This window comes from Symsagittifera roscoffensis, chromosome 1 (genome assembly GCF_963678635.1).
Source record: "Symsagittifera roscoffensis chromosome 1, txSymRosc1.1, whole genome shotgun sequence".
Classification (NCBI taxonomy): Eukaryota; Metazoa; Xenacoelomorpha; order Acoela; family Convolutidae; genus Symsagittifera; species Symsagittifera roscoffensis.
The window spans coordinates 46,059,142-46,087,122 of NC_087062.1; the positions used below are offsets into that span (position 1 = coordinate 46,059,142).

General features: G+C 36.1%; 1 protein-coding gene across 6 annotated transcripts; it reads right to left on the minus strand.

Moving 5' to 3' along the window:
- Window positions 1-1,416: 1,416 nt before the first annotated feature.
- LOC134845098 (protein dachsous-like) lies at window positions 1,417-27,973 on the minus strand. Of its 6 annotated transcripts, none has more exons than XM_063861969.1 (4): window positions 27,846-27,973; window positions 16,510-20,354; window positions 9,203-9,433; window positions 1,417-2,439 (listed from the first exon to the last, which is right to left on the minus strand). In XM_063861969.1, exons 2-4 carry the CDS (start codon window positions 19,379-19,381, stop codon window positions 1,712-1,714), a joined length of 3,831 nt encoding a protein of 1,276 aa, XP_063718039.1. In that variant the 5' UTR covers window positions 19,382-20,354; window positions 27,846-27,973; the 3' UTR covers window positions 1,417-1,711. The 6 variants fall into 6 exon arrangements, with proteins under 6 accessions (XP_063718039.1, XP_063718064.1, XP_063718047.1 ...); XM_063861994.1 differs by lacking the exon at window positions 27,846-27,973 and adding an exon at window positions 22,662-22,804; XM_063861977.1 differs by lacking the exon at window positions 27,846-27,973 and adding an exon at window positions 22,572-22,681.
- Window positions 27,974-27,981: the final 8 nt, after the last annotated feature.

The window sequence follows — 27,981 nt, forward strand, 5'->3', positions numbered from 1 at the left end:
CAATAAATTGTAGGACACCCATTTTTATAATGTGGGCAGCGCCGAAAATTGCAAAGCTCTACTTTATAATTTAACTTGTTCGTCAGTTTTTTGTTTGATTTTGTATTTCTTGTTTTTTAAAACGCCAAAAAAAAACTGTAAAACCTTTCCAATGGTGGCTCATCTTCATCTTCAATGGGGACTCATTGCGCTTTTCGATTGCTTTTTGAAGTTTTACCGCGGAATTTTTTTTTCATTATGAATAACATTGTATCCTGATTTTTCGACGTTTTTAGATAACCAAGTTTTCTAGTAAGCAAAACAAACAAATATTTATAAATTAGTGGAAAACTCTGCATACAATGGAATTTATACCGAGAACAAAAATTCCGCGGAAAAATCAAAAAGCAATCAAAATGCGCAATTTTTTAATTTATAGTAAGCTTTTTGCGTAGCCGCAGAATGGTTTCTGTGAATGGTTGTCAAGTTAGTCATTTTTGCTAATTCGTCTTTTCGGTAGTTTTCTTGACTATGAAGTCTAGTTTTAAGGCTACTGATGTCGACTTTTGACTAATCTCGACTTTTGATGTTTTCAACATCGATATAGGTTTAACTGCCTTAAAGTAAGCTTTATGTGTTTTACCTATTTAGAGCGTTTGTTCCGGTCATCTGGTGATTAATTTGTATTATAAATTATAATTTTAGAGGTACTGAATTTTTCACCACTACATATTGTAGTGCTTCGAAAGTTTCAACATTGCCTAATCGTGTGAAAAAATTGTGGGTTCGAAAAAAATGATTTTTCTCTACATTTGCGAGAGCAATAGTCTTGTAATCGGGAACTAGAGTTTTTTTTTCCGTAAACAAATCTCCTTGCAAAACTTACCGTTTTAATGCCCTATTATTGAACGGTGACAACTTCCAAGCTTGTTCCCACTTGGCCAACGTTCCCAAGGCAGGACCTTGTTTTTTTTCAGTATGTACTCTTTAGTCTACTCATGTTTTGTCGGCTCAGTTTTGTCGGCTTAAGTTTTGCTTGTTATGTTTGTCCAGAATGAATTAATTTTTATCGAGGTGTACAATTTTTTGGTCGACCCAGTTTTTTTCAACTTTTTACATTTTTTTTCGACTGCTTTTGTTTGTGTTCTATTCGCCTCTGAAAAAGAATCTTCATTTTTTTTTGGTTACGGGTTTTTGAAGACAAAAAAAATTGCTTCTTTTTTAGGAAAAGAGTTCTTTATAAAATAACTAAGTATCGAATATTCTATATTGTAATTAGTTTTCTGTGCCATTTACATACCCGCTATTGAAGAGTTTGATTAATTTTTGTCATTATGTTTTTCTGATGATTTTGGCTTTTGTTCATACTCGACTGTAACTTATATTTTGAATTTCTAAGGGATGCGAATCTCATCTTTTTTCCTTGTCAAAAAAATCTGCAAAATTTGAATAAATTGAGAACAAAAACAAAAATATATAACATACACATCGAATCGTCCATTTTCAAAAAAAGAAGCTATATTTTAGCTTATCTACAATATTAATCAACGTCGACAATCATTATCTTTAAATCAGGAGCAAACAAACAGAAAAAAATATTTTATAAGTCTACGACATCGATTAGAAACCATGGCTATAAACAGAACTTCAAAAGGGTTCTACAAAATTTCAAAAATAACCAAAAATCTCATTTCATTGCAACATAGAGACATAAATCATTGATATTTACGTGTTAAACGATAGCAGTTCTGCCAACTGTGGTCAGTTGCGTGCCGCTATCCGAGCCTGCCAGATAGAGAGCGGCATTTGGCAAGGATCCGTGGCGCTGGCAATCTGGCTGCTGATTCTGCTGCTGTTGCTTCTCCAAACTACTGTGATGAACATCTTGGCACAGATCGGGTAAATTAGCCGACGGATTGTTGTTGTTGCCGCTGTTGTTGCTGATGTTTGCATTTGCCATGTTGATTGACTGCAAGTCCTCGTCTATAGTGTCCAAATCCATTGAGTTTCGCTGTCTCTGAATTGTAGCAGTTGAAGACTGGCTGTTGCTGTGAGCGTGTCGGAACGAGTTATCTCTCGGAAGGTTCCACTTCTCGTGGCCTGAAGATGGCGGCTGTAGAATTTGATTGGACGGGTTGATGAGTTTCCCACAGCTGGATGTGGGACTTCCTCCCTCACTCGCTGCCGTGTCGCCTCCTCGATTCGCACTCCTAGGAACGACCAAAGGAGAGCTTCTAGGGTCGCCTTCGCTCACAATGGCTGCACTAGATCTATTCGGATTACATATGTTTCCAGGTCTCTGGATGCGCATCAAAGGTGCAGTTCCACTTTTGTCAGTTTCGGAGTAGATATTCTGACTGGAGTTCTTCTGGGAATCAAGAGACCTGGGTAGCCAAAAGTCTTGTTCCCTGTGATCTCCGAATTCCACAACGGGTGGAGCATTGCGGGAACCTTTTCGGCCTAAACATTTTTAATATTTCACAAGGTTTTATTAAAAAAAGTTTTGAAAGCAGAATCTTAGAACTCATAAAATAGGGGATTATTTAAAAAAATGTATACAGAAGTGAAGGGAAGAAGCTGTCACACCAACCCCTCAATTTTGGTTGCCAAACTTTTCCAAAGGGTCCCTGATTTTACGACAGCTATTTAAGGACGACCAACGACCGACCAACCATAAAATTTTTCTAAAATGCTTTTGAGGTAATGGACACTGAATTTGATAGGGTAACGCGCCCGAAAACATCCAAAAAAGCCCAAAAATGCTGTTTTTGACAACAGTGCAAATAGGGTTGTAATAAAATTTGAGAGCTCTCGCAAAAATCAATTTGGTCAAAAAAATTTCAACAAAATTTTGACACTTTTTCAGAAAAACACCATTCTAACAACAGCCCCCACCCCCTCAAAAACCGCGCACGCCACTGTCTGTAGCATATTTTGAAATCAAAACTTGAACAAGTTACTGATGTATCCGCTAGGTCAACCATTTGTAGCCAGGTTGTTTGTTTTTTACTGGTGTGTTTGTATTTATTATCAAACAGCTTTTTAATTCACATCAAAGGTATCAAAAGAGCTTCGCATGAGAAAAGATACAAGGATAGGATTTTCCATCAATCATTTGATTGGGGACTTCATTAGACACTTAAAATGCTACAAAATGTTCTATCGTCTTTATTCAAAAGCATAAAGCATGACCTGTTTTATAACATTAAAACCAAGTTGGAGCTGAAAAAAAAACGCTCGAATGCTTATTATGGTTCCATTTTCAACTGCTATTTGTATATGACGCATGAGAGAGCCATAACTCAATTTTGCTTTCCCCAGTTTTTATAGGCTACTAGTTGCTGAGATGTTGGCTGATATTATTAAATAAAGATTTATTTAGCTAAAATGCTAAATGGAAAGTTGGCTGAAGTTGTCAGAATGGGGATTTATGTCAGATGCAAATTTTAAATGCATGGCTCTTGTTATAGTCTTTTGAATAGTTAGTCATCGTGTGGGGCTTTCCTGTTTCCTTCGACCTCCTCTCCTTCTGATGGGATGTCTTTGGGGATAGAAGGGGGCTAATTTGACTTATTCAGGTTTCCATTTCACACCAAGCTGAGAAGTGGCGAAATGGGAAAATTGACTTTCAGGAATAAATCTACAAATTTAATTATAGCGCACGACAGTGGGGGGAATATTGAAATTAAGTGCAAAACTCAAGTAAAAATGTGTCCGTTGTATAGTGGTTCTAGCACTTTTTGTGCAAATAATGCCACTTTTGCCACCACCACTCCACTCACTAAATTTGCTGTTTAAGTAGAAAACGTGTTTTATATTGACTTTTAATGGTCTTATTGAAATGAAAATATAGAAATGGTCGTTTGCAGCAGCAGATACGCTTCTTCAAGTTCAATGCAACCAAAATAAGCGACTCCCCTTTGGGAAAAAAGCGGAGAATTGAAAGTGCATTTGTCATTGTGTGAAATACATAATGAGATAGCGGAATTCTTTCGAGGGACAAAGGCGGGCAAAATAATGGGATGAGAATTGTGGCGCGGTCGAAATGTGTTTTGTTTCCCAACTCACGCCACCGACGGTGACTGGAGTTGGCAACAATTTTAAACTTGGAAGTTCAAAAAGTAAACTTTTAAAAAAAGAAAACACTTTTAATTAAGTTTTCGTCATTGTTCTTAAGCCTTTTGAACCTATGAGTAATCCTTCTTCATTTATAAATTCGTCCCCTCTCAAACAAATAAAAGGTTAAAAAAACGATAACTAAATTTCATATAATTTTGTGGTTTGAATTGAACTGCAATCGTAGTTCATTTAAAAATTCATTTAACGAACGAAAGACATTCTGCGATAACTAGAAAAAATTGCGCGAAAAGTAGAGTTCGACCTGGTGTATCAAAAAATAACCTAATTGGTAATTTCGCAGAATAATTATAGTGTCGTAGTTATCAACATCGCTGAGAAAACAGAAACAAAATATGTTTTTCAAAACACCCATAGAAAAGAATAGTTGACGTAAACGCGTATATGCAGCAGTTTATCGGAGCACTAAAGGAGCTTATCCGTGGTTGTCATTTTGGCACTAAAGAAAACTCAATGATGAGAGATATCTTCACATTAAACATGAAAAAAGAAAAGATTAGGAAAATCATTGGAAGAAAAATTGAACTGGAGGCTTTGTTAAGCTTCGGTGTGAGTGAGAGAGTTGAGAGTTAGCGGGATTAAAATCTTTTTCGATAGAAATGGTCAAGCTTTATTTTTTGACTTTTCATATTCTTCTCTTGGTTGTTACATCTTACCGACAAATTTGGCTGGAAGAAGGATTGTATGGATAAAGAACACCCTTGGATGAAAACTAGGAAGCACTAGGTATCTTATGCCTAACTTGAACGATTCATTCAATAAACCATTTTGATAATATACAGAGCCAGCAAAAAGTCAGTGTGGTTCTCTAAAATCGACTAATCGCCACCGAAAATGATCGCCACCGGAAAGAGCTGAACCCACGGTTCAAGATTTTGAATTTCTTGAGAACTGATGCTTGGCCGGTCTGACCAAACGTTTCTACACAATGTAGGCACTAAAATAAGGCATAAAGTTCCAATTGATAAAAAACAGTTTCCCTTCTAGTTTCGTCGTCAACCCGATATCACCAGAATCTGTCACCAGCAGACACCTATGCAGCTCGTTTATTAAATCATTAGCATTCATTCTCATAGTTTATCCCAACTTCCGCCTCGCAGGGAAGCATTACTTAAGATCATTGAACCCTCAATTCTTAAAAATGCAAAATTGAAATTGGGATTGCGATTTGTACGAAAAAAGCATGCACTTCAGAGGTTAAATTTTTAAGCTCTAGAAACATTTGAAAATCTGAGTTCTGTTGCAATTCTCGCCCTTTCATAGGCCACGGTGTGGTTGTTCCGACCAACGAACGAGACGCATGAGGCGTCTTTCTGAAACGCAAATCAGAGCAAAACACTCCATCATACTTGATAGCAGTCACCACTTAGAGAGTTACTTGCAAAATATCTCTACAAAATGAATATGCGCATTATTCTATTAATTTTTACAGCTCCGTCAACTATATATGAGCGGAGGCAGAGCGGATCTACTTAACAATCTCCCCCCCCCCCCCCTCTTGTATCTACTAAACAACCTCCCCCCCTTCTTGAAAGGAGAGGGAGATTGTTAAGTAGATCCGAATTTCACCCTAATACGAGCAGTCTTTAATTTTTCGTGAAATTAGAGTTCATTCTTTGCAACAATTAACTTATTTGTGTCTTGCGCCATAAACGGGAGGTTGTAACTGTCAAATCCTTAAAATCTCAACTGTCCGTGGAGTTTTTTTAGACATGGCCAGGCACCCATTAATATATACGGTGTTAACAAATTCGAGGCCTTTTCATGTAAATTTTCACAGACATTCCGAAAAAACCGTTAGGCTTTTTTTGCTTGTTCGACCTCAAAAGCTTTCCATTTTGAGGTCGTAAAATCCATAGGCGTTGGCTCTTGCTTGAAAATTGTATCACTAGACTAGGAGCTCAATCAATATTCCGGCGAGACGATTGAACACGTTTTTTGGCGCTTGTTGAAACAGCTTTTGCAATAGACGCTAGCTTGGAATGTTTTTAAACCGGGTTTTCTAGTACACAAAGACATACGATGGTAATACCTTCGCAAAACTTCGCCATGTCTCGTGAGAAAGGCTGGTATGTAATTGGAGGAAGGTAATATTTTCGATCAACGAGCAGTCTCTGAATGCTCGTTCCTCGCACCTGTCGGATAGAAGTCAGACCTGCAATAAAGTAGCTATTTTAGTTCTATGCGCAGTTTCTTCAGCCTTTCGTCAAGTTGGTGTTTTCTTGATTCATTTCTACTACCTTTTATCTCCGTTCGATTGGCTAGTTTTCTCTCATTATTCCAATGGGAACATCCATGGACCCAAAAGAAGCTAGGAAAGGAGCAAAAAATCTAACATAATGGCTTAACTCTTCTGTAGTGGGTTTCAGAATTGCGGAGCGGCTGATAACAGTTCCATCTTAAATCGGAATCAAGACGCATGCAAGTAGATATTAACCGCGCAAGTAGATTTTGGAATTGAGCTGGTAGATCGGTAAGCATGTATCAGTAAGCCGAAAACGGGCGGACCAGGTCATAAACCGAAAATTTATGATTCAATTACGTAATCACATTAGCTATACACTGAGATGTTTACAAAATGACAAATTTTTTCCTCAAAACAAAAATTGAATCAGAAAACGACCTAAAATAACTCTTCCCATGCGCCCCGTAGTTTTAAAATGATTGTTCTAGCAGAGATAAAGATTTATTGAATAAATTTTTAATTCCGCAATTGATGTAATTATTGGATAAATCGGTTTCCTGATCTGGTAATTTACTGACACATCGTTTTATTGTACGCATCCCAGATTCGAAGTCTTGTTCGGCTGAAGTGCGTCATCAATGGCATTCGTCTAGAGATAGCAAACTTTTTCGCAACTATATATGAGCGGAGGCAGAGCGGATCTACTTAACAATCTCCCCCCCCCCCCCCCTCTTGTATCTACTAAACAACCTCCCCCCCCTTCTTGAAAGGAGAGGGAGATTGTTAAGTAGATCCGAATTTCACCCTAATACGAGCAGTCTTTAATTTTTCGTGAAAATTGTCGGGAAAAAACTTTCCTATTGTGCCGCACAATTCCTGCTGCTTAAACTACGCCAAAAAAACTTGCGTTTTAAAGAAAAACAAAGCCCAGACAGAAAAAAAACAATCGAAGACTGTTTAGAAAAAAAAACAATCCAAAGTTTAGGTTTTGATTGTTTAGAAAAAAACAATGAAAGGCTTAGAAAGGCTGTGTTGCTTCTGCACAGAAATTATGATGTTTTCTTTTTCTTGTTTTTGATAACTCCTGTTATTAACCTGTTAGCTCTATACTTTCTGCGATGTTTTTCTGCACTAAAATGATTTTGCTCTCAAGTTAATCACAATGTTAGTTTGAACTTTGAAGCCGTGGAGTTGTATTTCAAATTAAAATTCAATCTCCTCTGACAGGTTATCTTTGGCTCTATCATCCATTTTAATTTTATTCAATCTTAATTTTCTAGCAGCTATTATGTGGGCCTCAGTAATAGACTGTTTCACAATAAGCCGAAAAAGCCTCGAGTTGAAAACTCGAGAAAATCGTTTTGATTTTTTTTACATAGCCTCATCGTTCTCAAATTTTAACGAATGATCCTGCACTTTTATTCTTTTAAACCAATTGCTCGTTCAGACTGAATAGGCTCTTTCTTTAAAAAATTGACCGCGTGTTCTTACCTAGGTTTTATAATGCTGATTAATTTTCCTTCAGGCAAAAAGTCTCTTCTGTCTAATTTATTTTAAGGCCTATAAAAGTGTGCTATGATTAACAGCCTCTTGTTCATTACTCTGCAAAATTGGAAAGAATCTAAAATATCCTCGGTGAACGTATAAAACCAAATTAAGGAGATTAGATTAAGGAGTACTTTCGGATAAAGATAGGAAAAATAATGCACCAAGATAAGTGGGCAGGAGCAAAACAGCTTAAATTAAAAATCCCTGCAGACAGATCTGTTATACCAAAGAGCTTAGTTCGAACAAAAATGAACTTTTTAGCAAAAATAAAATTGGAAGTTAACCATCATAGCTCGAAATGAACAAGAATTTTTTCAAGTTTCATGTGGCCCCTTTTTTGCCGCTGTTAATTACTATTTTCTTGCAACCTAAGCATAACAAATATATCTATTTAAAGACAAGATTATGACAAAAAAGACAGAATAGTACAATTATTTTAGTGCAGTACAGTCCAATTTTCTCTTATCGCTTACAACTAGACCCTTGAGGCAAATGGACGCCCACGTAAGGCGGAGATGGACTTCCCTTTGGGCTAATGAAAAAAATCTTCCCCTCCCTCCCCCATTATTATCTCAAATGGATGATAAAGAAGTGGAATGTGATGCTATTCCAATTAAAATGCACTCACAATGCATTCCCAGGATGAAATTACCGCTAATCATCGGCCCGTTCATTCTGGGTAGAAATTTCAGTAGATTGTTTTGCTCGAATGAACTAATTAGAAAACATAATTGAAGAAAAAATAACTACGGAGCCAAATTTCGCTGGTTTTAAACCTCTTCATCTGTAATTTCACACTTACCCAAGCAGCCATAGAGAGGATATAATTTTTGACACTACCCGAAGTTCCGTGATAGAAGTTCTGGTAGCAGAATTTTGTTCAAGCTAAACCGATGACAACTTTCAAGCGGGTTTTCTCTCAGCATAAAATATGTTCTCCAGAAAAAGAACAAGACTGCTTGTATCAAGGAGAGCTAAGACCTGAAATGTTACGACTGCCTTTAAGGTCTATGGAATAGAGTTTGCGTTAGAAAATGATTTAAAAAATGATAAAAATTGCATTTTTGAAATTTTTGTTTCGGAAACCATCCCACACAGGCTATGTTATGAACAAGGTGATATATTTGTTCCGACTTTTGAAGAAAGTCCGGAATGTTTATGCTTTGGGCGGTTTTTTTATTCAGTCAATTTTCGACTTTTTAATTAAACAAATTTGACGAAATTTTTTATACCATTTGAAAGATATTTTTTTTGTCCTGAGTGAGCTTAGTGATTAAAAATAGTGCATTATATATATATATATATATATATATATATATATATATATATATCAAATTAATTGGCTCTGTTCACCTTTAGTGAGTGTGAGACTGTTGGTGTTGGGTTCGGGAGTGGTAGTGGCGGAGGGGGGCATCTGGAAAGTGTAGACGGCGGATGCAGAGTGCTGGTGGTGGGGTAGGGGCAGGGTGCCTCCGGTGGCGTGGGAGTGGCTTAGGTAGTGATGACTACTGCTGCTATTGCCGTTGTTGTCGTGCACCTGGAGCTGATGTTGCTTCTGGAACTGCTGCTGGCCCAGTGCGTACCCTAAATCAATGCCATTAGTTAGGCAATTGAACTTTTGGAAATTTGAAACCATCTGTAGGGACAAAACGGGAGTAATTAGGTTGAGTCAAAAACTGGGCACAAGGTAACTATCCTAATAATCTCGGAAGTTGCTCTATTGAAACTTGAACGTACGACTGAGTAAAAACGACCTAGCTGATATTTTCGTTCGTTTTTAGCTATCAAATGAGGACAAGGAACTCGATTTTATCAATGCACAATTGATCTCCCTCTGGTTCTATTTTTATCGCCACTTTTTGACTGACTGCAGTTCGCAGTTCGAAACTTGTCCTTCAATTTTTGTACAAAGTCTGCCATGGTTAGAAAAATAAGCTGCAGAGCAACAGGGCGTGAAATTAAGTACATGCCATTCCATGACACATTGATGAATTTACCGTCCAATTTCTACTGCAAAAAGTATCTACTCTGCTGCAATCTCCTGTCAAAATTGGCAAAATGTATCAGGAAAAGTCGCACAGTTATAATTACACGTCAAAAAGAAGGCCGCATTTTTATTATATTTGACAAGTTCCCTTTTTAAATGAGGAAGTATTCGAAATATATTAATGCAAACAGGAAAGAGCTACATCACCAAAAAAATCATTAATTGAAAAAAATAAGATTTTTTGACCTTTTAATATCACTCTATATGTCACAACGATAATGTCCAGCATTCTCCCCTATAATCAGAATGAGTAATAATTTTGACAAAAAACGAGTGAGTGACAAAATAGGGATAAGGCCAACAGCTATGGGTTGTACTGGTCTGAGGGGCGAATTGGAATTTAAGGAGCACTGATTGTATTTGAAAAAAGTCAGTCGTCAATTTTATATCATGAAAAGAGGAATATAAGCCTATTAAGATGAGCAAATAAAAACCTATCTTTGAAGGATCTAGTTTTGAATTAAAAAAAGGCCGTTCGTTTTGTATCAGAATCAAGCACTGATTGTTCGGGGAAAAAAAACTTTCGGCCCTGATTTTTTTTGAGTTTTTACAAACTAATAATTTGGATCAACCGTGCGATTTCATTTAGAGGGGGGGGGGAGAGACAGAAATATTTTAGTTAATTTTTGCCACTATCAATTTCCCTTGAAAATATCTCGATTAAAAAATAGTTTCGGTTTCTGATTCATATAATTATCAGATCAATCCCTCGTAAAAACCAATTGAGCTAGCTCACCCCAACACATTACAAAAGATACTATTAATCAGGAGTACGCAGTTTGAGGTTGAAGTGGCGAGTATTTGCTTGACCGAATGAAGCAATTTTCTACATTAGCATTAAAGAAAAACAGTTTCCTATTTTTTAAAGATTTTTAAGCTATTTTCGCTGCAAGAAAAACTTTGAGCCGGTTTTTGGGCTCTAAGTTTGTTTCCTAAGCCAAAAATTTATCCTTGCAGCATCCTAACGAAAAAAATGTTTGGTCTTTTCTTCAAATAAAACAAAACATTTTTTTCATCTTTCGGTGATTTTAATCTCTGTGAAAACTTTTTGAAGCTTGTTAAATTTAGTTTTATTGTTACAACAATTTGAAGAATTTTGCAGATTATTTCAGGCAACTAAACCCATTTTCAATTGGTTGTAAACATATCTAGAGTAACAATTGAGCTATCTACCCGTTTGCGTAATTTTTGCTCACGAAAGAAACTACTAGTATGACTAGCCTTTTTTAAAATAGCGTTTTTGTTTCTTTCTATGCAAAAAATTTTGAAAAAATTAGCTTTCGATGGCATAAGATGCGTATTCTCGATTACTTGGTGTTTATTTTTTTGCGAGAAAATAAAGTTTTGAAACAATTATTTCCCATTGGTGTGACTAAGATTTCGGAGCCGTTTTTACGCTATTTGTTTAAAATTGCGAAATTTAGTTTTATAACTGCTGTTAAGCTAGTTGATAATTCAAGCAGGAGCTCATATTCTGGATATGCTATTTAAGATAAGTGAGATTAAACACCTACAAAGAAGATTTAAGCTGATTTTTGAAATAATTTATGCGAGACTACTACCCGAGTTGACCAAAAGTTGCTATCTTAGAACATTCTTATGAAAATCGTATCACTTCTCTTTCAACATTAGGATCCAAAATTATTGCTAGATAGAGTCTTTTTCGTATAAGAAGGTTGTAAGATAGTGACGTTCCTATCATCAAAGTTGTAAGATTGGAACTTTTCTCACAAAAAATTTTCAATTTTTTTGCAAGTTTGTTTCAAAAGTTCTCGATACAATAACAGAAACTCAGAGACCAAACGGCTCGTTTTGTTACATGAGTTTACTGAAAAAACACACCAACAAAATGAAGTTAATTTTTGCAGAAATTCAGAAATTTTGTGGATATATACCTGAACCCCACAAACAACACGTCCGAAGCTATATGACATCATTCGTCGAAGTTGAATTTTTATTGCCTCCAAAATAAATTCAATCTCTAATTACTTATAATTAGGAGATTCATTGAAAATAAATCAAATATTCCGTCTCGGAGCTTTTTGTGCGAAATGCATACATTATCACTACTCTCTAAAAATTTTTACATGCATAAATTTGAAAGAAAACAAAAAGTTCCTAAATTGTTTTTTTTTCTGTTATTACGACATAAAAGACGTTCAAAATGTTAATAACGATTTATTTGAACTATAGGAAAAACTACGTATAAGAAAGTTGTAAGATAGCGGAATTTTCCTAAAAATCTTAAAGAAAATTAAAAAAATTTTAGGATGGTCAACCAGGGTAGTCAACCGGTTCAGTTCGATAAAACATTTTTAGTAAGACAATTCATTTGCAAAAAAAGTGAGATTTTCAACTAATTTTTGATTGATTTACGGACCCGCATCCTTGAAAAGTAAACAAAACGATTTATAATGGATTTTCGTGGTCTAAAATCTTAATCATTTCTCATGTTCCCCCCTCAGACAAAAAAAATGGAACAAAAAATCAAAAATCGATTATAATCCATTGTTTTATCAAATTTAGAGCTAAGTATAAACAACTTGAAATGACAAACGGTTTGAAAGTATAAACAGTTGAAATTTCACTAAAAAATGATTTTTTTTAACCTTTTATTTTTGTTTCGCATCGTGCAAAATTTTGCAGTCATTTCTGCTTTTATCAAATGAGTATTACAGATTTTTGCAGAACAGCCTTGTCTACCAAAAACAGTGTACAATCTTGTCTGCACAATTTCTAAAACTGAAGTTTCTCAGACTGCGAAACAATTCCTTTCCCCTCTACTCAACGTTTGCCCCTTTGCCACCAAACCCTCCTTGCTCCCAATATTTGCCTTTTTTTCCCTTACCATCCCACACCGTCGTATTTCTTGGCCCCAAAACGTTTTGGCAGAAAATTTATGGTCAATTTTGTTGGGAATACATGCAAAAACGCCAGTTTTGAAAATTTTTTGCCAATAACTTCCAATTTTTGGCCAATTTATTGAACTACAAGTAACCAAGTTAGTTTACAGTTAAAGTTAGTTTAAAAAGTGCCAAAATTTCTTTGCATTGAGAACTGTTTTAAATTGAATTTCCTTGTCTTTATCTGAAACAGTGAAAAAAATTGATTTTAAATGATTTGCAATAGATTTTATTGTTTTAGTAAATACTGGTAAAATAACCTATTTCTAGCTGATTATATCTGATGTTCTTCCCTTTTTAAGATACTGAGAATGAAACTCAAAATTCATAGATTTTTATCCATGAAATTTTAAGGCGGGGAGTGAGTTGATATCTTATAATGAAAGAAAGACTTAATTGTGAGGTTTAACGTATGCACCTTTTATTGACCCGGGGGTTTTGCGGTATCGAAAAAGTGGTATCGAAAAAATTAAACAAATATGGGGAAAACTATTTCATTCAATTTTATAAATTAATTTGAAGTTCAATCAAATAATTTAATATGAACCAACTTGAATTTAAAACAAATCAAAAACAGAAATTGCATTTTTGCGAGAACTACTAATTTTTCTTCTTTTTGTTAAAGTGTGACAAAATAAAAGCTCATAACCATTTTGTCAAATAAATCTGGAAAACTTTGAAAAATTTCAAAATAGCTTTGTACACCCTGGTAAATAAAAAAATTTTATGTTTTCTTCTCAATTATGTCCAAGTTTTATAGAGTTTTGCTCCCGAAATGCAAAATACGATTGATACAACTCAAATTTTCAGTTACACTAAAAAGAAAAAAATATCTTTAATTTATCTAAAAGAGTTTTGGATTGCTTTAATTTATCTTTTTTGGGATTGCTTCGTTTTTTATAAAAATTGCAAAAATAAATTGTGCTCAGGATATTTTTCTTTCAACAAGGCTCGATTGTTAACTAACAATTTTTGACATTTTTTTCAATCCAATCGATATGGATGGATGTCCTACCCGCACTGACAAACTTGAGCTTGTAATTGATTTAAAATGATTTTTACACAGGTAATATACTGTACAGAAATCGAACGTTGGTTGGCAGCGCATTTAGGATCGTACACCGATTTACAATGGATTCAATGCATTTTACGGTAGAAAAAATGTATCTTTTTAGAAAAAAAAAAGATTTTTTTTTTGCCAAAAAAGGATGAAAATCGATACAAATAGACTTTTGCAAGGTAGTGAGTTTCATCAAAATTGATTCTGTTTAAGCATTTCTTTTAGTTTGAAGCTTGAACAAGCTTCTGTACCCAAGGAAATTTCCATCAGAGTAATAGAGAGCAATAGTCACTCAAGAAAAATTTTTTACCGCAAACTATTGCGTTTAAGGGGTTCCTCTCAAATTGTGCAAACCTAAAGGTTCCAGCGGTAATGAAAAATTAACTTCAAAAACTTTTCAAATGTTGTTTTCATTATCAACCCTGTTGGCTCAATTTTGTGAGGTAAAAGACATATAAACGAAAAAACTTAGCGTTAGCGGCGAATTTGTACGGCTACGAAAGCCTTTCTGAATAAAAAAAGGTAAGCTAATTGGTTCAAATATAATAAAATCAAGTGTAAAATATGTGACTTGCCAAGTTTGTGAAGTTTTACCAATATTGAATATAAATTACATCTGACACGTATAAAAGCAATCGGAAGGTTCAGGGCTTTGCATTGATGCAAGCAGTTTTACTTTTTTTTGGGAAAAAGATTTTTTTTTGTGCAATTCGGTCAATACAGGATCAAAATCACTAGTGACATGCTATACGTCTTCAGTCTATCCCTTTCAATTGTAAGTTCAAAAATATAAATATGATGACGCAAAAACTATTTAAAAGGGGGTCTACAATTTGACATTCAAATAATTCTACACTCGAATTAAACTATAGTAACTCTTCAAAACCTATAAGTGAGGTTTCTTTGAAAAAATTTTGTTTGTGATTTTTGCAGGTATTCAAGTAAATTTGGTACAGTACGACCAAATTGAGACTATGGGTGAACATCGAAAATGAATACCCTGAACTAATTCATTTCCCCGCTACTTGATGGTAACTTGAGCTTTGTGGTACCACCTCATTGGGGAGAAACTAAATCGCAAAAGGCGCTAGATGATGACCAATGTTTCTCAATTTTATCTTATCTTGCAAACCCATTTGAACATTTCAACCATGCATTAGTGAAATAATGATGATTTAGTTATGTTTGAATTTAAATGCACTTTCTCAATACCGGCGCTGATTGCAGTGTAATTGCCCAGGGGAATAATTTGAGAAAATGTTAACAAAGGTACAAGCAGCGAGGTGCAACGGTGATGCAATACTGATTCAGTTTAATCTTCCCGAAGAGTTGCATGTACAAAGAAGAGACAGCATGCGACTTAAGGAAGAAAAATCATTTGAAAAAAAAACAAAGAAAATGGAAAAAAATAATTTTTTCTTTTGCTACAGGGCAAATGACGCATGCAGCTAATGCTAGGAAAGTCAAGGCGGCTTAAGATCAAAGTGATTTTGAACTAGTCGCCTAAATGGAATAATGGGAAATTAAAGCAGACTCGGCGCTAAAATCAGAGAAAATTGATAATGCGGAAATCCTTGAAATTAATTGATTAGTTTTGATTTTTGACTCGAGGGGACTATCCAACTTGTTAAGAAGTGAAAACCAGGTATACGAGAGTCATAACAGCACGGGAGCTCCGATTGATTTCCACCTTTTACTGCGTAAACTCAAATGAAATATTAATTAACAAGGTAAGCAACGCTGGGTTTTCACAGATTTTCATCAAAAAGAAGAAAAATCAACACTACGGAGCAGTAAATAAATTATACAAACCGCAGTTACCCTAAGTCTTAAATTTAAAAATTCCGTCTGTTATTTTATGAGCAAAAACCAGCCTTTTTAGAGATGTTATTTTTCCTTAATCAGATGCCCTTATACTCATACCCACTATAAGACTCTGGGATAGCACTATCTTAAGCTTTCACATCTCTGAAAGGATATGACACCAAACCATGTTTTAGATCGCGTTTTTTGGCGGCACTCTCTCCCTAACAAATAGCTCTTATGAAACCGAAATCGACACCCCAACTGATCACTTGTTCACATAATTCGTTTCCACGTACAAAAAAAGAATAGTAAAAGTAAATAAGGTATGTTTGACAACAGTTTTTCACATAAAATAAATTAAAAAACTCAAAAACAAAATTCAGAAAAGTTTAGATAAATTTTTGGATTCGTCTCTTAAATTTCTATTCCCAAGAAGGATCAATGTGAAATATTTGAGAACAATTTTTACTCAATTAAAATTAAGTAATCGTTAGTTTTATAAGTTAAGTTCAAAACTAAACTATTTTATAAAGCCTACTTCAAGCCTGCTCTCTTGTATTATTCGCTCGAAATTAGAAAAAAAATTCAAACCATCTATCGATACTGAGAAAAATTTTTGGAAAATTTTTCCAAAAATTTTCCAGCTCAACCCATTCCGATGATTATAACCAGCTCAACCCACTCCGATGATTATTTGTGGTACATGCTTGTGTTAAAAACAAAATAAAAACACTAAAACACACCCGAATACAAAGTTCCTCCCCAATTTCAATGGTCAGAACAATAAGATCTTCTCCTGATTATTCGGCACACAGGTGAATTATGGAATGATGCTCGCACTCACCGTCCGCATCTGCATATGCATTGCGCATGGACATAGTATGACTGCTCATCAGCTGTGAGTCGGTGGGACTCTCCTGGTCTGACAAGTGTCCGTTTCCATACTTGACGCCACTGTTCTGCTTGCTATAGGGATGTGCATACAGACCAGAGGAGGCGTCTGAGATGCGCTTCGTCTCCAGCTGCAAATGATTATGCGTGTGATGATAAGGGAGGGTGATATCCATTGCTATCTGCTTGTTCTTCTTCTCACGCCGCATTCGCCGGTGGGTCGACCCGCGGAACCTGATGATCAACGCCACCCAGACACAAATAAGACTCAGGACAACAAAAATAACTAGAGCTGTCAAGTAAAGAGCTATTCGAGGAATTTCGGTGATGAAGTTAGCAAACTCTGTTATTTTGTTCTCATTGGCAGCCATGCTATGGTTGAACAGCGTCCAATTAGCCGACAGACGAATAAATATCTGGACAGGTGCTACGAATTGACCATCAGATACTTGGACTGTGATTGTGTAGTCCTGATCTGAAGTTGCGATGTCGGAATAAACACCCAAATCATTCTTTGTGAATACTTCACCCGTGTCTTTGTCTACTTGAAACCTATGGCTTGCCGAGCTCTTTCTGATTTGATAAGTAAGCTTACATGAAGTATCCCTGTCTCTAGCGAATACTTGGACTATTGGATACTTTTTGTACGCATCCCAAGGAATAATGGCGTTAACTTCAGTTCGCGTGAAATCAATTTGGGGCGGGTTGTCATTGTCATCAGTTATTCGAACCTGCACTTCAATTTCACTGTGCCCGTCATGACCAATTCTGAGTGTTCTTGTTTCCTCGGTGGCTCGCACTTTGAACAGAAAGTATCCCTGCTCTTTGTAATCCGAATACTGATTGGCTACCTCTTCGAAATCGAACTCATAAAGAGAGAACACTTTCCCTGTTGTTCGGTCAATTCTGAACAAAGTCCTGTCCGATTGGTATATTGGTTCATATTCGTAGTATACATCCGAGTTATCCGTATCCGGATCAATAGCATCTATGTTTCCCACCCAAGCACCTGCAGGTTCGTTTTCGCGAAGCTCCAGTCGGTAAGTTTGGCTGTCGGCCGACTGAAATTTCGGTGGGTTATCGTTCGTGTCACTCAGATGGATCCGATACTTGGTATCTGCATGTTTGGGTGGACTTCCCAAATCAGATGCTCGCACAAAAATATCGATTTCAGAACCTAATTGCTCTCTGTCCAAAGGTGTAACAGTACTTATCCAGCCAGTTTTTGAGTCAATTTTCAGAAAACTAGAAGCTTGATTCTTGCTACTTATGGAGTATACTAGCTCCCCGTTCAATCCACTGTCTTCGTCATAGGCAACGACTTGAATAAGTTCACGAATAGACTCCTCTTCGGTTAGGTAAGCTTCGTAGCTGTGCTGCTCAAATCGAGGCCAGTTATCGTTTTCATCAGCAATTTCAAATACAATAGTTTGATTCGTGACCAGCCGAGAGCAGTTATAAGTCGCAGTCTGAATAGCCGAGGCGCAGTCGTGGGCCGTGAACATCAATGCGAACTCAGTCGGTTCTTCCTCGTGATCGAAACTGAACTTCTGTCTGAACAAATACGAATTAGATCGAGTTGAAACTAGCTCAAAGTACTCACTGCCGTTTAACATGTACAACTGAGTGTCTCCAAAAAGACCTTTATCCTCGTCGTCAACTGTGAAAATACCGAGAACTTTATTCCGACCTCCTCCTGAATCCTCGCCGTAGTTTTCGGGGATTAAATAAGAGGATCCATTGCGATAACAGCCCCCGGTGGGACGAAACTTAATTTCAGGTTTGAAATCATTTATATCTTCAATTTCGAAGTTCCAGTTCATCATGTCAGTCTGGGGCTTTTCGCCGCAGTCTTTGGCAATGATTGTTATACTGTGCTTGGTTCCGCCTTTATTTTCTAGAGACTCTCTTAGGTAAATGTTGCCAGTGTCTTTGTCTATTTCGAAGTATCCTGTGCTTTCCATAGACTCCACCGAGAACTTGAACTCGATTCGTCCGTTCTCGCCTGAGTCTATGTCGGTGGCTTCAACACTAGACACTATTGAGCCCACTTTTGCGTCTTCTGGAATGAGCGCGTGCAGATTTGAGTGGCCAAACTGTGGTGAATTGTCGTTAATATCCTGCACCAGAATCGTAATGGGTAGCACCGAGTGGTACTCGGCTCCGACAGCGATCAACTCGAGGCTGTAGTTCTGAATCAGTTCGTAGTCTAGTTCGCGCACGAGTTCAAGTCGAGGCATTATGGCGCCATCACCTTGCCGCGTCCATTTGTCGAGTCGGAAAACACCGACTGCGTCTTCGTCGAATACGTTAACTTCTCTTAGCTCGTAATCCAAAACGCCATTCGCGGGCGAGTCGTCATCAAAAGCTTGGTCGACGGGGAACTTGCTGCCGACCATCGTGTTTTCAGGAAACCAGAGGTTTAACCTTTCCTTCTCAAACTTCGGTTTGTTGTCGTCAACGTCATTAATTGTGATCAAAACATCCGAGTAACCGTTGCTGTAAATTAGTGGAACGGCAATAACACATTGGTGGTTTTCGAAGAACTCTTCCGGACATTTTTCACGGTCGAGAGTAGTCCGGGTTCGGATTTGGAGCTCCCCAGAGTCCAATAAAACAAATGTGAAATTCTTGTCTCGTTTTAAAGTATCTTCGTATGATATTTTGTCTCTTCCCAGAGCACCCACTATTACATTTGGTGGCAAGTTCTCGTCAACTGATAGTCGAATTTCCGACAGCGAGGAGCTTTCGACGTACGAATTCAATTTGAACAGCGCTATAATCAACAGAAAGTATGTAACTTTCAATCGATTCTTAGATTGCATTATGTGAGATCTAAAGCCTAATTTAATGTAACAAAAATTGTAAAATTAGCTGCTGTTTTTGGGAATGGCCTAAATCATAGAGAGTAATAAATATATGGAAAACTTGAACGGAATGGCGCTCTAGGGTTTGAATTTATGAACAGAAAAATTGAAAAGTCATAAACTGATAAATTGACTGGAGATAAGCGAGCTAAGGTGGATAAAATAAGCAATGTTTTTAATGCGAAATAAAACGAGAGAGGAATTTTCAGAAAATTAATTTGGATGAAATGTGGATTTTCACGTCTTCTTTTTTTTCTCTTCCTTTTTTTTCCTGAGCGATAAATGGGACAAATAAAAAGCTTTTTACGCTTACGTTTTCGCTATTGGAAATATCGAACTATAATTTTGATTGAAAGCGAAATGGGTTTTAAAGAAAAAAACTGTTTTCCCAGTTGTAAATTAACGGTTTCGCTGATGTTGCTGCTGCTGCTGCTTCTGAGCTCAAATGTATGGGTGTTGTTAGTGTTAGAGATTGTGGTGGGGTGGTGGTTTTTCTCTTCCATTTTCTTCATTTTCATTAACGTTTGTTGCTACTGCAGCACAATGTATGGGCCCATCCATCAACGTAGGGCGAAGCGAGATACAGAGAGAGAGAGAGAGAGAGAGAGAGAGAGAGAGAAAAAAGAGCGAAGCAGGCTAGCTATTTCCCCTTCCGTTCCTGTGCCCCCACTCTTTTCCGTTTTAATTCCTTTTTTACTGTCGTTTGATTTGATTGGACTTGACTTTAATTCTGAGCTGCCCCTGTGCCTACCCCTGACTCCGTCGTCCCGTCCTCCCCTTCCTCAGATGCAACACAATCTACTTACTAGACTCACTTTCACTGCCCACACGCACACGCACACGCACACAACCCTCTCTCTCTTCACTGCTGCTCCCTCAGAGAGATCGGATTAGAATTAATATTGCTTTTCAATTTGTCCTCTCGTCTCAGCTATAACAACGGGAAAATGAGAAATTATTGAAAAACAATAATCAAACAAACAGACTCTAAAGCACTCTTTTCAGCTCATTAGAAGCTGCTTGAAACAAAAAAATTATACAGTAAAATAGAGAAAAGTGCTGAAAAAACAATAAATTTGATTTCGAAGATTAACACCTGCTTTAAAGTTTAATTCAGTTTCTACAGACCGTCCAATCTTTGGAGTCAATATGGGGTTGATGGTGATAAGATAGCCTCAACAGATTAATACCAACTCAACTAACAGCTTGATTCTCGCAACTTGAAAGGATAAGTAGCGAGTTCAAACGCTATTAGGAGATTAACAAAATTTGTTATGAATGGTAAGTAAAATGGTAAGAAGGAAAAAAGATTGGGAAGCTGCTTTGCTAATACTCCGTTATTCGTTCGCTCGCTTCAGGAGCATAAATTGTGTGTTTGCCTCTATTAAAATACCATTAATGCCGTTTTGCTGTTAAGATAACACTCCGTGTTCAATCGGTTTTATTTCTAGCTCTCTTTTTTCAAATATTCTGATTATTTTGGTTGGATACAATTTTGTTTTTAAAAAAGCGGAGGGGAAAACTGTTTCCTGTTTCCTTTTTTGTTTCTGAGAGGAAACTATTAAACAGTTTTACGTCTTAAATTCGCCAAATTTTGTTCATTTTTCCTCTAATCTGACGCGGGCGTTTGGAGTGAAAAATTAATTTGTCACGCGAGTGAAGAGCAGGGGAATTTGAGGGGTAAATTAATAGAAAATCAGATCGAGTTACGCGTTATGTCCAAAAGCTGAAAGGAAAGAACAAAAAAGTGTTTTTTCTCCGAATCTCACTCTTTCCCAATTTTTTCCTTTCTGTTCAACTACAATAATGACGCTCGCAGATGAGTTCGATGATGCCAATGAAAAATTTCAAAATCAGAATGACAAAACTCAAAAAGATTGAAAATTAAGATATGAAATTTTGTTAGTGATATTAACTACCTTTCTAATCGAGTTTGTCGTTTCGCGTGACTATATAATCCTGATATGGTAAATGAGACCACGGAATAATTAGGAGAAAATCTATTTTCATCTAACTTTTTCGTATTTTTCCTCAATTCAGATGAATAGAAAATCCCAGGAAGCCAATTTAGGACCGGGAATGCACCGAGTTGATAAGAAAGAAAATCAGAAGATAAGAGAAAAGCTGATTTTGCGCTAATTCAAGTCGAATTGAAAAAAGTACAAAGAAAGTCAGATAGCAAAAATGTATACCTATTGTCTCCCAGGAACAAAAATGCAATAGCATGGGTGCATAAATAATACCCGGGCTTGAATTTCGCAATTAGCACGACAGCAGTACCAGATCTAGATTGGACGATCAGGGTGATTTTTACTGAAGCCACTACAAAATTTAGATGTTAATTTTATGGAGATTGATAGCCTTCAGCTTAAATGTCTTCAATTATTGGTCTTTCGTGCTTTTTGGACGAAAAATTGCAATGGAGTGATTTGTGAGTGATTTTTTGCATGGGTTGAAATAGGATTTTCTGATTTTGAATTCTTGTCCAAAATGAAGTGTTTAAAATGCGGCACAAATCCGTGCCCAGTCATGCGGAAAATCCCATTGCTAAAATTGCATTTAGTAAATTTATGTGAGATTGCCCTGAGTACATCACAAGGATTAGAATGATGACAGCGTCAAAAATGGAAAACGGATGATAAACGAGACGCTTAAAGTACTATAAATTCCCGTAATTATTTCAATTTTGGATCTACTTCGTAGTAGTATGAACAAACAATCAATTTTTATTCTCTTTTAACCCTTTCCCCCTACGCAAATATCGAACAGGAAAAGAGCTGCATACAAGTAAAATTGACAATAACCCTTTTTTATATGGATTCTAAGTTGATTATTTTCCGCGGTTTCTAGGTAATTATTTATAATTTTCCTTTGAAAAATGCGATTGACTATTGCTAGTTAAACATGGGAATTTGTAGAGGGCAGCGCTGAAATTGAAAGTATTTTTTCATTCAGTCGATCGTGAAGTCATTGTTACGGAAATTAAACTGGAGTACAATCCTTTTTAGACAAGGAGGAGCCGAATCGGACTCTTATAATTCATTTTAGAAAAAAAAATTAAAATTAAGAAAAAAATAGAATCATACTAAAAAGGAAACTAATCAATATTAGAAAGGAAGTGTCGCAGAGCCCAATTGAAAGAGTCAACCTTGTTGCTTTTGTAGCTTAATCCTGGCTTTTCAATTTAGAGTACAGGAAGTAATCTGACAGAGTTTACTTGGCTTTTGTTTACCATTACCAGAGAAAGGAGCAAAAAATAAGAACCCTGTGGGCGTAGTTATTTGGCGGGTAAGATAGAATTTGCGGGTAGTATTAACACTAAAGATGTGCCCCTTTGCTACGAAGAGAATAATCCATCCATCATAGTCAAATACGCTGCTGTTGAGTAGAGAGGTACATATGTTATAATATGTTTTATATGGTGGGTGGCATATTAACACCGGCATTTTGATGGGGAATCGAAAAGACAATCTTTGCACCAATTGTGCTCTTTGTACCATCTCACCTTAATCAAGAGCAAATGGGAAACACACCCTTGGTCTGACTAGCCGAAAATCAACCAACTGTAGCATACCATGATACGCATTTTGACATACATATTCATATGCTCTCCACATTTACTTTTAGGCTAAGGGCACTTCTTGAATGCACTTTTCAGTACAGATTTTAGGAAGCTAAGTAACCTTTTAAGACGGCTTGTCTTTTAAGCCTCAGACGCTAATTGAAGCGGGCAGGAAAGTCCCGTTCTGATGGAGCTGCAGGCTGCCAACTCAACACAACTGAAAATGAACTGAACAAACATCAGAACACGTGACCTTTGGCATGAAAAAGCTTAAAAAGCGGCATGGGGACAAGGGGCAAATTGATTGAACAGATTGGGAATGGCTTGATCACAATAATTGCCCAGAGATTTCAAACACTTTTCTAGAGAACAAAAGGCCTTTGGATAGGGCTGTCTGGCTGGCCTATGATCTTGCATATGAAAGGGAAGCGTTATTAGTTGAACTCATACAACCGTCAGGTCGACTTCTTTACTGAGAATTTAGGAAAAGAAAAAAGCAAATATGCAAGAGAAAAAGTCAATTCTTCTGGATTTTCGTCTCATTGATGACGATTTTTCCATTATGAGTATATGATGATCAAATATGTAATTTAATAAAGCTAGTTAGATAAGTGGAATGGACCCCCTTAGAGTATAGATGCTAAAATAAACAATCATGATAATAGAGACTAGCTTATCTGAATAGGTACGAAGACTGTTTGGTGTACAAATAGAATGACTAGCCATGTTACCCTAGCCTTGCTAGCCATGCAATAAGACCAATATTAAGTAAGAATAGCCAGTAGCTGTGTGAGTGACGCTGAATATTCAGAAACCTGCTATATTTAAGAAAAATTAATGCTTGGATCGAAAATCCGCGTTTTCCAAAGCGTTACGTTTAGGTTTTCTGAAGCGAGGATCTTTTTTCATTACTCCAACTACAATTTATACATCTGGTGTGTAAGTTTGAGGTTTATATTTCGAGCAGCTCGATAAAAAATATATTGTTTCGACCGCGTCGACCAGAAATTTGATATCTTTCTATCGCCTTGACTTAATGAAACATGAAGGTACTATATCTCTTAACAAATTGATCGGACAAAATATTAAACTTCTGAAATAACTTAAACTAAGGCCTTCAAATTTAAACAAAATGAAAACTTCTTCATTACGAGGCCAAACTGTGCACTGGATAGGGGCGGATCTAGGATTTTCTCGAGGGGGGGGGCGTATTTTCAAAAAAAAATTTTTTAGGTCGACCAAATTGATTTTTCGAGCTCTCCCAAAGCACGGTTTTGTCCCAATTTTGGTCAAATTTTTTGCGCCGCAGGCAGAATTTTGAAAAAACAGGCCAAAAAAGGCGTTTTTAGGCACTTTTTGGAAAATTTTGACCGAAAAATTGGGTTTTTTCGGCGCGCGGTCCCCCCTCAAAATTAGTATATATTGGCGCCGAAGACGTCTTTGGAAAAATTTTAGGGTCGGTCGGCCAAAAATGGATTTCTTAAAAAGTATCAAAGGGGGGCCCTTTGGGTCGGCAGGGGGTCGAATCCCTGAGGAAAAAGCGTCCGAAACGATCAAAGGAAAGTAAAGAACAAAAGAAGAACAAAGGGAGCTTCCTTGTTGCGGAATCCGCTTACAATGCACAAAATGCACAGTTTGGTCTCGTAATGTTTGAAGATTCGCATTTGCCTTTTTGTCGGCGATTTATGAGTGTTTTTGCTCTGAAAAATGACATGGCAAATCGCTGTTGAATGAAAAGTTTTCCTTTATTGTGCTTTTAAAAATAGACAAAAATGATAATCTCTGAAAAGTGCAATCATTTTGCATTGCTTTTTTGACAGTTTGAATACAGTTTTGAAAACTCGATTGTAGTTTTAAAGCTATTTCACCGTCTCAAGTTCAGAATCATTTCAAAAACTTAAGACGTTGTCCAATAAGTTTGTTAAAAGCTATATACTAATTATATCAGTGATTATTTTTGTTGTAATAGTCATTTAAATGGTCTTTGATTAATCTGTTTGTTTTCTAACATACTGTTTTACATGGTGGCAATTTCTGTCGTTGTCGAAAACAATGCTTACTACTAATACAAAATATGTGTGAGCCTCCTCGTTTCAGCTTTTTATATCGTCTGCGTTTATGTTGATCAAGCTACTGTTAAACTGAACACAAGGATAATTGGTTACTGTCCAATTAGCACAGAATTTTCCGACATATTCTTAAAAATACAACAATTTTTTTTTTGCAAATTAGGGTTGTTTTTTTCCGACGTGATCAAAGAAGCTGCACACAAAACTAAATCTCAAGCATCTTTGACAGTCATAATACTATCAGCAATTTTAAAAATTATAGACTCGAAAAACAAAAAAGTCAAAAAATTTCAAATTTGTGTTTTATTTTTTTAACAGTTTTTTTTAACTTTTGAAGCTTTTGTTTCCAAAAATCAGCTAAACAATTAAAAAAAAACTAATTTTACTTGAGTAAAATTAAATTTTCACTGCTTAAATTAGGCTATTGTACGCTCGTCAGCTATTAAAATATTATATTGTAAGCCTTATCGCTCGCTTTATTCTTTCGAACTTAAACTAAAATCAAAAAAGCCTACTTATGACATATCATTCGACCCGTTCCGATACTGATTTGTGGTACCTGATTTTCAGCGGAAAACAAAAAAAAACCGAAAAAAAACACACCCGAACGCAAAGTTCCTTTCCAAATGGTCGCAACCACAAACATAATGGGTTGTGGTTCCAACTTTCAAAGAAAGTGACAACTGACAACTTAATTATGTTGGGATTGGTTTTTACAAGCATTTTTTGACAGAATTGCTCATATCAGCTAAAAAAAATATTGTTGTCTTGAATTCAAAGTCAATTTTTTTTACTTGTTGTCATTTGTTTGTAAAATTATGGAAGTGTTTACGATTGTCAGTTTGACGACTTTTGATTATGAACGCGCGATATATTTTGTGCCTTTTTTGCGTAAGCGATAGATTCACTCTCTCTTAGGAAACTTACCGAAATGAACTGAGACGTGCTATTGGTCCATTAAAAATAACTTTTTAATGCGAATTCGTTCACTTTGTTTTTGTACATAGCATGCGCGGAAATAGTTTTCAAAAGCTTAAACTTTAATTTTAATTTTATTTTGAAGTGAATACTTTTTTTATTGGTCGTAAAGTGCAGTCAGATCACTCAAGGCTTCACTGTGATACGAGCAGACTTGTAGGACCGATTTTCCGAAAAAAAACCGAAAATCTATGCTTGGGCCGATTTTTTTTTTCATTCTGACCTTAATCGAAGTTCAAAATAGTTTTTCTGAGAAATTTTTGATCTTAAGGATTTTGATATCCGGAGCAATTTTTTTATTGTTATATTGAGCTTTAAAATTGCCCTTTGGAAAATTTGGGATAATTAACGCGCATTATTTTGCGTTCTTACAACACGGTAAGTGGCGGGTTATTGTGATAAAAAATTGTGATTTTGTTTGACTTTGATTCGACCGAATTGACTTTGTGCTTGAACTAGTGTTCGATGGTGACGGTTTTGTGTTCGACTTTGTGTTCAAAAACGTTCCTATCTTAAGTTCGATTTTGTTTTGACCGACTCGTAACGTGTCTTTTTCCTCAACAAAGTTTAAATATTTTGTATTCTTTGACTCCTAACATCAGGTTTATTGAAAACTGTTCAATCAAGTTAAGCGTCGTTCAAATCTGAGTCTTTGGCGCTGAGGTTTTTGTTCATTTTTTGAACTGTTAGGGTCCGTGCTTCAAAAAATATAACTTTCGGATAATCAGTTTTTGCTTATTTGCGTCAACTTTTTGCGTTGGCATGGATTTTCGTACGACTTAAGCAATTTTTACTAATTTTTTTTTCTATTGCAGTTGCGGTGCACGTATTTATTATTAATTACATTGAATTCTACCAGAATCAATAGCCTCATAAGAAATTTGGCATAAAGTTTTTTTGAGCATTCTTTTTTTATTCTTATCGTCCATTAGTTATAAGAAAAAAGAATGCAGATTTAAGTTTTTGTCTGAAACGCTGTTTTTATGACAGCTGTGTAAGAATGATACTTTTTTGCAGTAGTAGGTTCATGTTATAGATTTTTAGGTGGTGGTCAACTGTTCAAATAGCTTCTCTTCTCTTTTATTAAAACGCTTGGCAGTTTGTGCGTTCTTTCTGCTGTCAGTTTCAACCAACTTCCGCAAATCTAAATCATTCATCTAGTCTGCAGAGGTTTTCATGCTTTTATATTTAATGAGCAGATCTGGCAAAAAAGACAAAAGATTAGCCTTGTTCTTTGGTGCTACTTTTTGAATAAAAAGACTCGATTCGAACCAAGCGATTTAAGTACTCATTTTTTATTCTCTTTCAGAACTATTCTATTTTTGTGTTATGGAAACAATGTCGGAAACAAACTTGGTTTCATTTTTCAATTTTTTATTTGAGCTTCATGATTAAATTAAAGTGATGTTCTCAACCAAAGCGACTGATTGTACGATTTCGTACAAACTTCCAACATCAATCGTATTTTTCATCAGCTTCCAACATCAATCGTATTTTTCATCAGCTTACCATCCAAATACAATCCAAATACAATGGCGATGAATAGGAGGCGTATTGAAAAAGTGACGTTCATTTAAAAGCGCTTGAGTGTAAAATTAAACTCGAATCATTTTTAAAAGAGGCTTTACAAACACCACATGAAGGAAACGGTTGGTCGTAAAACATGTTTTGTTCGAATCATCGTAAATGATGAATGCTTTTTCCACAGTCTAAGGCATCTTTTATTTTACAAAACCACTTTCTGTTCTGAAATGGTAACCACTAAAAGCTAAGCGAAAGCATCAAACCGAACTAAATATAAAACAATGCTCACCTTTTAGTCAATTTGTTTATTGCTCCATCTTTTCCCCATCACCAATGCTATATCAAAATTAGTAACTATTTTTAAGTTTTAATGAGAAAACAGTTTCACGGTTTTTCTTTAGCTTCATTTTTTCTTTTATTCCCTT